Source organism: Cetorhinus maximus, chromosome 17 (assembly GCF_964194155.1).
Source record: "Cetorhinus maximus chromosome 17, sCetMax3.hap1.1, whole genome shotgun sequence".
In the NCBI taxonomy this organism is placed as follows: Eukaryota; Metazoa; Chordata; class Chondrichthyes; order Lamniformes; family Cetorhinidae; genus Cetorhinus; species Cetorhinus maximus.
Genome location: NC_135895.1, coordinates 2912905 through 2928871, shown reverse-complemented (window position 1 = coordinate 2928871; position 15967 = coordinate 2912905). Strand labels below are relative to the sequence as shown.

Below are 15967 nucleotides of genomic sequence, written 5' to 3'. Positions count from 1 at the left end.
TACTTCTCAGACTGCAGGAACCTTTCCAGAATCTATAGAATTTTGAAAGATAACCAGCAATGCATCCACTGTCTCTATAGCCACCTCCTTCAACACTCTGGGATGTAGCTCATATGCTCCAGGGGATTTATCAACCTTCAATCCAATTAATTTTTTGAGTGCTACCTCTTTATTAATACTAATTTCTTTCAGTTCCTCATTTTTGCAAGCCCCTTGGTTCCCTCGTATAACTGGGAGATTTTCTGTATCTTCCTCCATGAAGACAGACACAAAGTAATTGTTTTGTTTCTCCTCCATTTCCCTATTCTCCATTATAAACTCTCCTAGCTCTGCTTGTAATGGACTCACATTTGTACTTATTAATCTTTTCTTTTTCACATACCTAAAGGAACTTTTATAGTCCACCTTTATGTTACTCACTAGCTTGCATTCGTATTCTCTTTTCCCTTTCTTTATCAGTTTCTTGGTCCTCCTTTCCTGGATTGTAAATTGCTCCCAATCCTCGGCTTACCACTTTTTCTGGCAACCTATAAACCACTTCCTTTGATCTAATGTAATCTTTAACTTCTTTTGTTAGCAACGATTGATTCACTTTTCCTGTTGGGTTTTTGTGTCTCAGAGAAATGTATTTTGTTGTAGACCATGTAATACTTCTTTAAATACTAGCCATTGCCTGTCTACTGTCAAATTCTTTTTACTATATTTTCCCAATCCACCATAGCCAACTTGCCCCTCATACCTTCATAGTTTCCAGACCCTAGTTTCAGAATGAACTGGAGCACTTTTAAACATAATGTGAAATTCTATCATATTATGACCACTATTTCCTAAAGGTTCCTTTACAGCAAGGTTATTAACTAGCCCTTTCCGATTACATAATATTAAATCTAAAATTGCCCGATTCCTAGTTGGTTCTTCAATTTACTGCTCCAGAACCCATCTCGTACACATTCCAGGAACTCATCCTCCACAGCATTAGTGGTGGTTTGGTTTAACCAGTCTGTGTAAATTGAATATTACCCATGTTACATGCAGCTCTAATTTTGTGATTGATACCGTGCCCAACATTATCACATTTTGGTGGCTTACAAACAACTTCCACCAATGTTTGCTGCCCCTTGCTATTTCCTAGCTTCACCCAAACTGATTCTACATCTTGACCCTTCGATCAAAGATCCTCACTCACAAATGTTCTGATCTTGTCCCTTATTAACAGCGCTATCCCACCTCCTTTTCTTTTTTGCCTATCCTTCCTAAGTGATAAATATCCTTGAATATTCAGTTCCCAGTCTTGATCGCTCTATAGCCATGTCTCTGTAATGGCAATTAGAACAGACACATTTACCTTAATTTGTGCCTTCAAAATTATCTACCTTGTTGCGAATGCTGCATGCATTCAGATAGAGTGCTCCTAATTTTGTCGTTTTAACATTATTCCACATTCTGATCCTATTTGATACTTGCCTACACTTCATCTGCCTTCTAATTTTGCTTACTATTTTTCTACTTGCTGTTACCAGTTTTGCTTCCCTCCAATCTGAGCTCCCTCTCTGGTTCCCATCCTCCTGACAAGCTAGTTTAAACCTTCCCTAATAGCACTAGTAAATCTCCTTGTGAAGATGTTAGTCCCAGTCCTGATAAGGTGTAACCTGTCCATCGTGTACAGGTCCCATCTGACCCAGAACCAGTCCCAATGCCTCAGAAATCTGATGCCCTCCCCCCAAGCTAATTCTCCAGCCACATGTTCAATCGCTCAATCCTCCCTTTCTTATGTTCACCAGCATGTGACACTGGGAGTAATCCTAAGATTACTGCTCTTGATTTTTAATCATGCTTTTTAATTTCCTTCCTAACTCCCTAAAATCTGCTTTCAGGACCTTATCTCTCTTCCTTCCTATGTCATTGGTACCAAGATGGACATGACCTCTGGCTGTTCACTCTCTCCCAGAAGGATGTTCTGCCACCGCTCTGTGACAACTTTGACCCTGGCACCAGGGAGGCAACACACCATCCTGGAATCATGTCTAGGGCTGGAGAAACACTTGTCTGCTCCCCTAACTTACAAACCCCCAATCATTATTGTCCTTCCACTCTTCTTTCTCCCTCTTGTCCAGCCGAGTCACCCGTGGTGCGATGTGGGTCTTACTGCACTCCTGTGAGGAACCATTGCCCTCACCACTACCCAAAACGGAAAACCGGTTAGCAAGCGAGATCAACACAGTGGCTCCTGTACTACCTGCAAAGTTCCATTAGACTGCTTGGTGGTCACCCATTCCTTCTCTGCCCGATTGAACAAAGAACAAAGAAAAGTACAGAGATAAAAACAAAAAACTGCAGATGCTGGAAATCAAAAACAAAAACAGCAATACCTGGAAAAACTCAGCAGGTCTGGCAGCATCAGCGGAGAAGAGTCCAGCTGACGTTTCGAGTCCTCATGACCCTTCAACAGAACTAAGTCAAATTAGGAAAGGGGTGAAATATAAGTTGGTTTAAGGGGGGGAGGGGTGTTTGTTGGGACAAGCAGCCAGTGATAGGAGGAGATAACCAAAAGCTATCACAGACAAAAGAACAATGAGGTGTTGAAGGTGGTGATATTATCTAAAGGAATGTGCTAATTAAGAGTATAAGACAGGACAGATAAGGTACAGATAGCTCTTTGTTCTTTTGTCTGTGACAGCTTTTGGTTATCTCCTCCTATCACTGGCTGCTTGTCCCAACAAAACCACCGCCCCACCCCCCCCACCCCACTTAAACCAGTTTATATTTCACCCCTTTCCTAATTTGACTTAGTTCTGTTGAAGGGTCATGAGGACTCGAAACGTCAACTGTACTCTTCTCCACTGATGCTGCCAGACCTGCTGAGTTTTTCCAGGTATTTCTGTTTTTGTAAAGGAAAGTATAGCACAGGAACAGGCCCTTTGGCCCTCCAAGCCTGCGCCGATCATATTGCCCATCAACTAAAACATTTTGCACTTCCGGGGTCCATATCCCTCTATTCTCATCCTTTTCATGTATTTGTCAAGCTGCCTTTTAAACACCACTATCGTACTTGCTTCCACCACCTCCTCTGGCAGCGAATTCCAGACACTTACTACCCTCTGCGTAAAAAACTTGCCCCGCACATCTCCTCTATAGTTTTCTCCTCTCACCTTAAATCTATGTCCCCTAGTAATTGACTCTTCCACCCTGGGAAAAAGCTTCTGACTATCTACTCTGTCCATGCCACTCATAATTTTGTAAACTTCTATCAAGTCGCCCCTCAATCTCCGTCACTCTAGTGAGAACAATCCGAGTTTCACCAACCTCTCCTCATAGCTAATAACCTCCAGACCAGGCAGCATTCTGGTAAATCTCCTCTGCACCCTCTCCAACGCCTCCATATCCTTCTGGTAATGTGGTGACCAGAATTGCACGCAATATTCCAAGTGTGGCCTAACCAAGGTTCTATACAGCTGCAGCATGATTAAAGCTTTTATACTCCCAGCTTTTATACTCAATACCCCTGCCAATGAAGGCAAGCATGCCATATGCCTTCCTGACTACCTTATCCACCTGCGTTGCCACTTTCAGTGACCTGTGGACCTGTACACCCAGATCCCTCTGCCCGTCAATGCACTTACGGGTTCTGCCATTTACTGTATAATTCCTGCCTGTATTACAGCTTCCAAAATGCATTACCTCGCATTTGTCCGGATTAAATTCCATCTGCCATTTCTCCGCTCAAGTCTCCAACCGATCTATATCCCGTTGTATCCTTTGACAATCCTCTTCACTATCTGCAACTCCTCCAACCTTAGTGTCATCTGCAAACTTACTAATTAGCCCAGTTACATTTTCCTCCAAATCATTTATGTATACTACAAACAGGAAAGGTCCCAGCACTGATCCCTGCGGAACTCCACTAGTCACAGCTCTCCATTCAGCTCTGTCTTCTATGACCAAGCCAATTCTGTATCCATCTTGCCAGCTCACCTCTGATCCCGTGCGACTTTACCTTCTGTACCAGTCTGCCATGAGGGACCTTGTCAAAGGCCTTACTGAAATCCATGTATATAACATCCACTGCCCTTCCATCGTCAATGATCTTTGTCACTTCCTCGAAAAACTCGATCAAGTTAGTGAGACATGACCTCCCCTTCACAAAACCATGCTGCCTCTCACTAATACGCCCATTTGCTTCCAAATGGTAGTAAATCCTGTCACGAAGAATCTTCTCCAATAATTTCCCTACCACTGACGTAAGGCTCACCGGCCTGTAATTTCCTGGATTATCCCTGCTACCCTTCTTAAACAATGGAACAACATTGGCCATTCTCCAGTCCTCTGGGACCTCACCCGTAGCCAGTGAGCATACAAAGATTTCTGTCAAGGCCCCAGCAATCTCCTCCCTTGCCTCCCTCAGTACTCTGGGGTAGATCCCATCTGGCCCTGGGGACATCCACCTTAATATTCTTCAAGACGCCTAACACCTCTTTTTTGATCTCAACATGATCCAGGATATCTACACACTCTTCCCTAGACAAATCGACCGCTAAGTCCTTCTCTTTGGTGAATACTGATGAGAAGTATTCATTTAGTATCTCTCCCATTTCTTCTGGCTCCACACACAGATTCCCACCTCTGTCCCTGAGTGGGCCTACCCTTTCCCTGGCTACCCTCTTGCTTACATATGTATAAAAGGCCGTGGGATTTTCCTTAATCCTGGTTGCCAGTGACTTTTCATGACCCCTTTTAGCCCTCCTGACTTCTCGCTTAAGTTTCTTCCTACTTTCTTTATATTCTCCACGGGCTTCATCTGTTGCCAGCCTTCTAGCCCTTCTGAATGCTTCCCTTTTCTTTTTGACTAATCTCACAATATCCTTCGTTATCCAAGGTTCCTGAAACTTGCCATGCTTATCCTTCATCCTAGCAGGAACATGCCGGTCCTGAATTCTTATCAACTGACGTTTGAAAGCCCCCCACATGTCAGTTGTTGATTTGCCCACAAACATCCGCCTCCAGTCTAGATTCCTCAGTTCCTGCCTAATATTGTTATATTACCGCGGCCTAGTTCCAGGGAGCAGAGTCGGAGGGCAGAGTTCCAGAGAGGTTAGTATAAAAACCTTACCTCGGGGATCCGCGGCCTAGTTCCAGGGAGCAGAGTCGGAGGGCGGAGTTCCAGAGAGGTTAGCATAAAAACCTTACCTTGGGGATTCACGGCCTAGTTCCAGGGAGCAGAGTCGGAGGGCGGAGTTCCAGAGAGGTGAGTATAAAAACCTTACCTCGGGGATTCGCGGCCTAGTTCCAGGGAGCAGAGTCGGAGGGCGGAGTTCCAGAGAGGTTAGTATAAAAACCTTAACAAAAACAAAAATACCTGGAAAAACTCAGCAGGTCTGGCAGCATCTGCGGAGAGGAACACAGTTAACGTCTCCAGTCCATATGACTCTTCAACAGAACTAAGGAAAAATAGAACAGAGGTGAAATATAAGCTGGTTTAAGGGGAGGGGGGGGGGGGGGGGGGGCGGACAGGTAGAGCTGGATAGAGGGCCAGTGATAGGTGGAGATAACCAAAAGATGTCATAGACAAAAGGACAAAGAGGTGTTGACGGTGGTGAAATTAGCTAAGAAATGTGCTAATGGTGACATTAAGGGTAGAAAGCAGGACAAGCAAGGTACAGATAGCCCTAGTGGGGGTGGGGTGGGAGGAAGGGATCGAAATAGGCTAAAAGGTAGAGATAAAACAATGCGTGGAAATAAATATAAAAATAATGGAAATAGGTGGGAAAAGAAAAATCTATATAAATTATTGGGAAAAAGGGAGATCGGAAAGGGGGTGGGGATGGAGGAGAGAATGCATGATCTAAAGTTGTTGAACTCAATATTCAGTCCGGAAGGCTGTAAAGTGCCTAGTCGGAAGATGAGGTGCTGTTCCTCCAGTTTGCGTTGAGCTTCACTGGAAGATTGCAGCAGGCCAAGGACGGACATGTGGGCATGAGAGCAGGGTGGTGTGTTGAAATGGCAAGTGACAGGGAGGTCTGGGTCATGCTTGCGGACAGACCGAAGGTGTTCCGCAAAGCGGTCACCCAGTCTGCGTTTGGTCTCTCCAATGTAGAGGAAAGCGCATTGGGAGCAACGAATGCAGTAGACTAAATTGAGGGAAGTGCAAGTGAAATGCTGCTTCACTTGAAAAGAGTGTTTGGGCCCTTGGACGGTGAGGAGGGGGGAAGTAAAGGGGCAAGTATTGCACCTTCTGCGGTTGCATGGGAAGGTGCCGTGGGAGGGGGTTGAGGTGTAGGGGGTGATGGAGGAGTGGACCAGGGTGTCCCGGAGGGAACGATCCCTGCGGAATGCCGCCGGGGGGGGTGGGTGAAGGGAAGATGTGTTTGGTGGTGGCATCATGCTGGAGTTGGCAGAAATAGCAGAGGATGATCCTTTGAATGCAGAGGCTGGTGGGGTGATAAGTGAGGACAAGGGGGACCCTATCATGTTCTGGGAGGGAGGGGAAGGTGTGAGGGCGGATGCGCGGGAGATGGGCCGGACACGGTTGAGGGCCCTGTCAACCACCGTGGGTGGAAAACCTAGATTAAGGAAGAAGGAAGACATGTCAGAGGAACTGTTTTGGAAAGTGGCATCATCAGAACAGATGCGACAGAGGCGAAGGAACTGAGAGAATGGGATGGAGTCCTTACAGGAAGCGGGGTGTGAGGAGCTGTAGTCAAGGTAGCTGTGGGAGTCGGTAGGCTTGTAATGAATATTGGTGGACAGTCTATCACCAGAAATGCCTGGACCTGGAAAAATATATTAATTTTACTTCCAATTTCCACCCCTCCATCATTTTCACATGGTCCATCTCTGACACTTCCCTTCCCTTCCTTGACCTCTCTGTCTCAATTTCTGGTGATAGACTGTCCACCAATATTCATTACAAGCCTACCTACTCCCACAACTAGCTTGACTACAGCTCCTCACAGCCCGCTTCTTGCAAGGACTCCATCCCATTCTCCCAGTTCCTTCGCCTCCATCGCATCTGTTCTGATGATGCCACTTTCCAAAACAGTTCCTCTGACATGTCTTCCTTCTTCCTTAACCGAGGTTTTCCACCCACTGTGGTTGACAGGGGCCTAAACCGTGTCCGGCCCATCTCCCGCGCATCTGCCCTCACACCTTCCCCTCCCTCCCGGACCATGATAGGGTCCCCCTTGTCCTCACTTATCACCCTACCAGCCTCTGCATTCAAACGTTCATCCTCCGCCATTTCTGCCAACTCCAGCATGATGCCACCACCAAACACATCTTCCCTTCACCCCCCCCCCGGCGGCATTCCGCAGGGATCGTTCCCTCCGAGACACCCTGGTCCACTCCTCCATCACCCCCTACACCTCAACCCCCTCCCACGGCACCTTCCTATGCAACCGCAGAAGGTGCAATACCTGCCTCTTTACTTCCCCCCTCCTCACCATCCAAGGGCCCAAACACTCCTTTCAAGTGAAGCAGCATTTCACTTGCATTTCCCTCAATTTAGTCTACTGCATTCGCTGCTCCCAATGCGCTTTCCTCTACATTGGAGAGACCAAACGCAGACTGGGTGACTGCTTTGCGGAACATGTCTGTCCGCAAGCATGACCCAGACCTCCGTGTCGCTTGCCATTTCAACACTCCACCCTGCTCTCATGCCCACATGTCCGTCCTTGGCCTGCTGCAATCTTCCAGTGAAGCTTAACGCCAACTGGAGGAACAGCACCTCATCTTCCGACTAGGCACTTTACAGTCTTCCGGACTGATATTGAGTTCAACAACTTTAGATCATGCACTCTCTCCTCCATCCCCACCCCCTTTCCGATCCCCCTTTTTCCCAATAATTTATATAGGTTTTTCTTTTCCCACCTATTTCCATTATTTTTAAATGTATTTCCATGCATTATTTTATCTCTACCTTTCAGCCTATTTCGATCCCCTGATTCTGCTCTAGATACCCTCTACTTATTAATTAAGTGATTAATTTACTTGGTTTAATTAGTTTAACAATGTTTTAGTTTCAAATTCAGTGTAGATTCTCTACCAGCCAATCAGGTCACAGATTTACCGTGACGCACTTTTAATTTAATTTTTTTTAAAGACCCGAGGTCCGCGAATCCCCGAGGTAAGGTTTTTATATTCACCTCTCTGGAACTCCGCCTTCCAACTCTGCTCTCTGGAACTCTCCTCGCGCTCTTTTATCCTGTGTCTCCGCTCTCCTCACGCTCTTTTATCCTGTGTCTCCGCCGCTGTCCTCGCACTCTTTTATCCTGACCCTCACACTCTTTTATCCTAACCTGCAGTGTGACCTCCTCCCTAAACGTGATATCCGCAAAGCCCTCAACCACAGTGGCTCCATCCATTGCTTGAGTTCTGAAATTCAGAGCTCAAGCTTCTTCAGCTGGTGACATGTCCTGCAAATGTGTTTGTCTAGGACACGTGGTGTGTCTGTGACTTCCCACATGCAACAGGATGCACATTCCACTCAGCCAAGCTACTCTACCATACCTTAACTTCACAAACTCTTCATCATATGTAGAATAAGAAGGATAACTTACCAGTTACTCACTAATCAACTTCTTCCCTTGTACCGAAATGAGAACCAAATACTGGAGGCTGAAAGGGGTAGAAAAAGGAGTACCCACTCACCAAACATCCAGCTGTTCACTCTATCCAAATGTACCCCGTTTGCAAGCTGCACTGACAGGTCTGTATTTATACTAGCTGAGACTCAGATGAGTCAACTCTGCCAAAGCTATAGAAACCGGATACGCTAGTTACTTAATTAACTAAATACAACTGCTCTCTAATAGAGAGCTTGCTTATCTCTGCTTAAGACTGGATTTAGAAATATAAACTTAAATAATAATTTTTAGTTAAATGCTAAAGGCAAACAAGACTAGATTTTTAGAAAGAGATTAGCCTTTAAGATCCCCTCAGTCACCAAACTCCCAGCAGTTCACTCTGTGAGACTACACTTGGCCCTGGAGTAACAAACTCCCACTGTCTAAGTGCTCCACATTGCTGCATTGCTCCTAACTCTTGAGAATGTTCTGTCTGAGAGGCAATCTGGTTTTATTCTTATATCATAAAACAACTTTGGCCCATGCCTCAGTAACACATAGGTACATAAATACATAGATTGCACATTGAGCTGAGGCCACATTTTTAGGCGTTTAGCCAGCTCGTAAGCTTTATAGCCTTTGTCTTCATGCCACAAGGGTAAATGCTTGAGCGAACTGTTCACCTTGTTCCCTAGACATGGATGTCTTCGTTCTAAGCCCATACATTTCTAAACTGTCTCTTTATAATGTGAGGCGGGGTTAAGAATTCCATTTCTCTCACATTTGCTCTACCAGTAAAACTGCTTAAAAGGAATGCTGGAATAGCTTGACTTTTTTAAATCTCCTGAAAACATTTGAACACCCTCTAGTCCCTTCTAAAAACTTTCTTTGCTCACCTTATTTTCTTTCTCATTTCTCTATTTCCTTTACCGATTCTCTTCAATCTGTTTCCCCCTGGTTACCGACCCTCTTGCCACTAGAAACAGTTTCTCCTTATTTACTCTATCAAAATTGTTCATGACTTTGAAAGCTTCTATTAAATCTCCCCTTAACCTTCTCTGCTCTAAGGAGAACAATCCCAGCTTCTCCAGTCTCTCTATGTAATAAAAGTCCCTCATCCCCAGCAGCATCCTGGTTAATCTCCCCTTTAACCTTCTCTGTTTTATGGGGAATGACCCCAGGTTCCGTGGTCACTCTGATTAACAATGAGAAGGGTGATGGGAAGAATTGGAACAATAGATACTAATGGCTACCTGAACACCCCCAAATCCATTGGGGGCCAAGTAACGCTCACACTCATCTGCAATATCCATCCAGCGCCACTCAAATAAATGGACGATGGATGTTCGGCCGGGCACCATGTGTGGGTTGTACTGTGCCAAACACCCTCCAAGAAACGCCAGCAGAACCAGAACCTTCATCTTCACTGCAGAGTTGGCTGGATGAGCTCAGAAGCTCTTAATTTATACTTCTTGTGATATTTGAACAAATAATTAATAATGGTAATCAGAATTTTCCATGTAACAGAAAAACGAACACTTATAAACAAAATGGCATTGATAAAGGGTGAGTACAGCTGGACAATGACAAAGACTGTCCCACTCTGGTTTACCTTGAATCCCAGCCCAATCGCTGAGCATTAATGATTAATCAACAAAGTAGAATTTTAGATCAACAAATCGCACTTAACTAAGCTGCACTTTTGTTTGCAAAGAATTACACAGAATGTAAGGCACAGAAACAGGCCATTCAACCCAAATGATCCATGCTGGTATTTATGGTCCACACGAGCCCCCTCCCACTCCCTCTTCATCTTATCCTATCAGCATATATTTCTGTTCCTTTCTTCTTCATGTGTTTATCAAGTTTCCCATTCTATACTATTCACCTCAATCATTCCCTGTGGTCGTGAGTACCACATTCTCACCATTGTCTGAATAAAGAAGTTTCTCCTGAATTCCCTATTGGATTTATTAGTGACTATCTTGTATTGATGAACCCTAGTTCTGGTCCTGCCCACAAGTGGAAACAACACCCTTATATGTTTTTTTATATTCATTTACAGGATGTGGGCATCGCTGGCTGGGGTCAGCATTTATTGCCCAAACAATTCCCCTTGAGGTGGTGGTGGTGAGCTGCCTCCCTAAACCACTGTAGTCCTGTGGTGTAGGTACACCCACAGTGCTGTTCGGGAGGGAGTTCCAGGATTTTAGCAACAGTGAAGGAACAGAGATATATTTCCAAGTCAGGATGTTGAGTGACTTGGAGGGGAACTTCCAGGTGGTGGTATTCCCATTTATCTGCTGCCCTTGTCCTTCTAGATGGTAGCAGTCGTGGGTTTGGAAGGTGCTGCCAAAGGAGCCTTGATGAGTTCTTGCAGTGCATCTTGTAGATGATACACACTGCTGCCATTGTTCGTTGGTGGTGGAGGGAGTGAATGTTTGTAGATGGGGTACCAATCAAGCGGGCTGCTTTCCCCTGGATGGTGTCCAGCTTCTTGAGTGTTGTTGGAGCTGCACTCATTCCATCACACTCCTGACTTGTGCCTTATAGATAGTGGACAGGCTTTTGGGAGTCAGGGGGTGAGTTACTCGCCTCAGAATTCCTAGACTCTGACCTCTTGTAGCCACATTATTTATATGGCTAGTTCAGTTTAGTTTTTGGTCAATGGTACCCCCAGGGTGTTGATAGTGGGGGATTCAATGAAGGTAATGCCATTGAATGTCAAGGGCAATGGTTAGATTCTCTCTTCTTGGAGATGGTCATTGCCTGGCACTTGTGTTGCACAAATGTTATTTGCCATTTGTCAGCCCAAGCCTGGATTTTGTCCAGGTCTTGCTGCATTTGGACATGGGCTGCTTCAGTATCTGAGGAGTCGCGAATGGTGTTGAACATTGTGCAATCAGCAGTGAACATCCCCACTTCTGACCTTATGATGGAAGGAAGGTCATTGAAGCAGCTGAAGATGGTTGGGCCTTGGACACTAACCTGAGGAACTCCTGCAGTGATGTCCTGGAACTGAGATGATTGACCTCCAACAACCACAACCATCTTCCTTTGTGCTAGGTATGACTCCAACCAACAGAGCTTCCCCGCTGATTCCCATTGACTCCAGTTTTGCTAGGGCTCCTTGGTGCCACATTTGGTCAAATACTGCCTTGATGTTAAGGGCTGTCACTCTCACCTCACCTCTGGAGTTCAGCTCTTTTGTCCATGTTGACCAAGGCAGTCATCAGGTCAAGAGTTGACTGACCCCAGTCGAACCTAAACTGAGCAACAATGAGCAGGTTATTGCTAAGTAAGTGCCGCTTGATAGCACTGTTGATGACCCCTTCCATCACTTTACTGATGATCAAAAGTAGACTGATGGGGCGGTAGTTGGCCAGGTTGGATCTGTCTTGCTTTTTGTGTACAGGACATACCTGGGCAATTTTCCACATTGCTGGGTTGATGCCAGTGTTGCATCTGTACTGGAAGTTTGGCTAGGGGGACAGCAAATTCTGGAGCACAAGTCTTCAGTAGTATTGCTAGATTATTATCAGGGCCCATAGTCTTTGCAGTATCTAGTGCCTTCAGCTGTTTCTTGATATCATGTGGAGTAAATCGAATTGGCTGAAGACTGGCATCTTGTGATGCTGAGGACCTCTGGAGGAGGCCGAGATGGATCATTCACTCGGCACTTCTGGCTATAGGTTGTTGCGAATGCTTCAGCCTTTTCTTTTGCATGATGTGCTGGGCTGCCCCATCATTGAGGGTACAGATATTTGTGGAGCCTCCTCCTCCAGTGAGTTGTTTAATTGTCCATCACCATTCACGACTGGATGTGGCAGGACTGCAGAGCTTAGATCTGACCCATTGGCTGTGGAATCGCTTAGCTCTGTATCAATTGCTGCTTATGTTATTTGGCATGCAAGTAGTCCTGTGTTGTACCTTCACCAGGCTCACACCTCATTTTTAGGTATGCCTGGTGCTGCTCCTGGCATGTCCTCCTGTACCATTGAACCAGGGTTGATTCCCCGACTTGCTGGTAATAGTAAAGTGGGGGATATGCTGGGCCATGAGGTTACAGATTGCGGTTGAGTACAATTCTGCTGCTGCTGATGGCCCACAGCGCCTCATGGATGCCCAGTCTTGAGTTGCTAGATCCGTTCAAAATCTATCCCATTTAGCACAGTGTTACTGCTACACAACACGATGGAGGGTATCCTCAATGTGAAGACGGGATTTTGGCTCCACAATGATTGTGCAGTGGTCATTCCTACCGACACTGTCATGGATAGATGCATATGCGGCAGGCAGGTTGGTGAGAATGAGGTCGTGTTTTTCCCTCTTGTTGGTTCCCTCGCCACCTGCCACAGAGCCAGTCTAGCAGCTATGCCCTTTAGGACTCAGCCAGCTTGGTCTGTGGTGGTGCTACTGAGCCACTCTTGGTGATGGACATTGAAGACCCCACCCAGAGTACGTTCTGCACCCTTGCCACCCTCAGTGCTTCCTCCAAATGGTGGTCAACATGGAGGAGCACTGATTCGTCAGCTGAGGTGGAGTGGACGGTGCGGTAAGTGGTAATCAGTTTGACTCGATACCACGAGACTTCATGGGGGCCGGAGTTGATGTTGAGCACTCCCAGGGCAACTCTTTCCCGACTCTGTCTCCACCTCTGCTGGGTCTGCCCTGCTCGTGGGACAGGTCGTACCCAGAGATGGTGGTGTCTGGGATATTATCAAGATATGATTCCATGAGTATGACTACGTCAGGCTTTTGATTGACTAGCCTGTGAGACAGCTCTCCAAATTTTGGCACAAGCCCCCAGATGTTAGTAAGGAGGATTTATCCTTTCATAATTTTAAAGATCTTTCATTGGTTATCCCTCAGCCTTCTCTTTCCCAAAGAAAAGAATCTCACAGTTCATTCATCTTCTCTCAAAACGTACAACCGCTCAGTACTGGTATCTTTGGACATCATATTCGCACCTTCTCTAGGACCTCTATACCCACTGTCTGGTTCAACCTCAAGTTTAACATAATTTTTCTGCTTTTTAAATTCTATCCTTCTAGAAATTAACCCCATTAAAAAAATGATTTTATTAACTCGTGTTGCTAATTTTAGTGAATTGTATCTCTGGGCCCCTTTTTAGCTGATCGAATAAAAAACACCATGCAAATAACATGGTCAGTGTGACCTGTGACATTTCACCTCTCAGACGGAATCAAAAATTATTTTCATTGGAACAATGGACCATCCACCTCACTGGAACTCGACTCCACCATGGGAGTGCAGCGGTGCCCGGGCCATTTAAAAAATTTCGATCGAGTTTCCTGTTAGACTCTCTCCTGTTAAGACTGTCTCCCAGATAAATAACTGTATTGACTCCAATCCAGGATTTATGGAAAGATGAATATGGGACAGAGAACCGGAGAGCAGCTAATGTAAAAACACCAAACCCTTGACCACTACCACCTAGAAGGACAAGGGCAGCAGATGAATGGGAACACCGCCACCTGGAAGTTCCCCTCCAAGTCACTCACCATCCTGACTTGGAAATATATCGCCGTTCCTTCACTGTCACTGGGTCAAAATCCTGGAACTCCCTCCCTAACAGCACTATGGGTGTACCTACACCACATGAACTGCAGCGGTTCAAGAAGGCAGCTCACCACCACCTTCTCACAGGCAACTAGGGATGGACAATAAATGCTGGCCTAGTCAGCGAAGCCCACATCCTGTGAATGAATAAAAAAAAACATTTTTATGAATTGAAGCAGAGTTAATGACATAACAAGGAGTAGGCCATTGGGCCCCTTGAGCCGTCTCTGCCATTTAATAAGATGTCTGATCTGATCATGGCATCAACTCCACTTTCCTGTCTGTCCCTCATAATGCTTGACTCCCCTATGCAGTTATCTTAACATCTAAGCTAGGGAAAACGTTAGTCATCAAGTAAGACTGAAATAGCCCTGTATCTGGATAAAGAAAAAATAGTATTAACCAGCAGAGATTTCAAAAGCTATCAATGTGTTTGATAAACATATGGAATTCTTTGAAGAGGTAACAGATTTTGGATAAAGGAAGTCTGTACATGGACTTTAGCAAAGCATTTGACAAAGTACCACACGGCAGATTACTGGAGAATATTAGAGTGTAGAGTTAGAAAAGATAGCACACTTGGTTAAACGTTAGTTAGATTGGAAGAGAGAGATTAGCAGTTAAGGGTAAATGTTCAGACTGATTGAAATTGGGTAGTGATGTGTCCATGATTTGGGTTATAGATCCTGAGGGAGCAGTGTCAAAGTTTAGAAGGCCAAAGGAAGAGGCGAAGGGAATAAATGAGCAAATGGGGGAAATGGGTGTTGTCCGTTGATGTTTATACTTCACATGAGCAGTGGTGTTAATCCTATGTGCCTGCTGGAGCTGTACTGGGCTCGTTCAGAAAGGAGCGCTGTGAGGACAGGGATGGGCCACAGAGATGAGGAGGAGCAAAGAACAGTTGACCATTATAAAAGGCTGAGAGTGGACAAGGAGGGACAGCTTGCTATAGCACCATTTTGGAATAGGAGGCAGCCATTCAATCCCATTTTGCTATTCAATTAGATCATGGCTGATCTGCATTTTAAATCCCTCTACCTTAGCCTGGTTATAACAGTCAAAAAGAAAATTCACTGGTTGTAGAGCACTTTGAGACATCCTCAGTTGTGTAAGGTGTTATTAAAATGCAAATTCTTTCTTTCGTAAGAGAGACTGTCTTGAGGGACAGATGTTTATAGAACCAGAAACTTCCTGATAAAGACTGATACATCCGAGATCAGGTGGAAATAGTGTAGGTAGAAAGGTATTGGAATGGTGAAACCGTAATCAAAGGTGGGAGATCTGTGATGTTTTGAGCTGAATGGACTGTAAACTTGCTGTGAATGAATCCAGGTGTTAGCTGTAATTTGGCTTCAAATATTTTTACTTCATGTTTTAAACTCATTATCAATAAAAGCATACGGCAGTAGTCATTGTCTCAATAAGATTACAAAATGCTCATTCCCAGCAGCACACAGAGCTCTAAACGAGGAGATCAGAGAACATTCCGTCTTTCTGTTCATGCTAACGAGGATGATTCCAGGGCTGAGACAGTTAAAGAAAGAAACCAGTTTATAAGCTAGACTTGTATGCCCTCGTTTATAGATGACCAAGGAATGATCTAATTGAGGAGTTTATGATGATTAAAGGATGTAATACGGTCAATGTAGAAAAACTATTTCCTTGGGGCTGGGTGGGAGGCGGAGTCCAGGCCACTGGGGCAGAATCAGGCCTTTCAGGAGTGATGTCAAGAAGCACCTAGAACACTGTCCCCAAAACGCTGTTGAGACTGAGGTCAAGTGAAGATTTCAAAATTGAGCTGAATGGAGTTTGGCTAGGTAAGAGTA

At 45.2% G+C, this 15967-nt stretch overlaps 1 protein-coding gene across 1 annotated transcript in view; it reads right to left on the bottom strand.

Moving 5' to 3' along the window:
* LOC144692130 (pancreatic alpha-amylase-like) overlaps positions 1-10612 on the bottom strand; it is a 34152-nt gene extending 23540 nt beyond the window's left edge. Inside the window, exon 1 of the mRNA XM_078560628.1 lies at positions 9812-10612. Coding sequence (XP_078416754.1) covers positions 9812-9979 — 168 coding nt within the window. The 5' untranslated portion in view covers positions 9980-10612. The remainder of the gene's footprint in view (positions 1-9811) is intronic.
* Positions 10613-15967: the final 5355 nt, after the last annotated feature.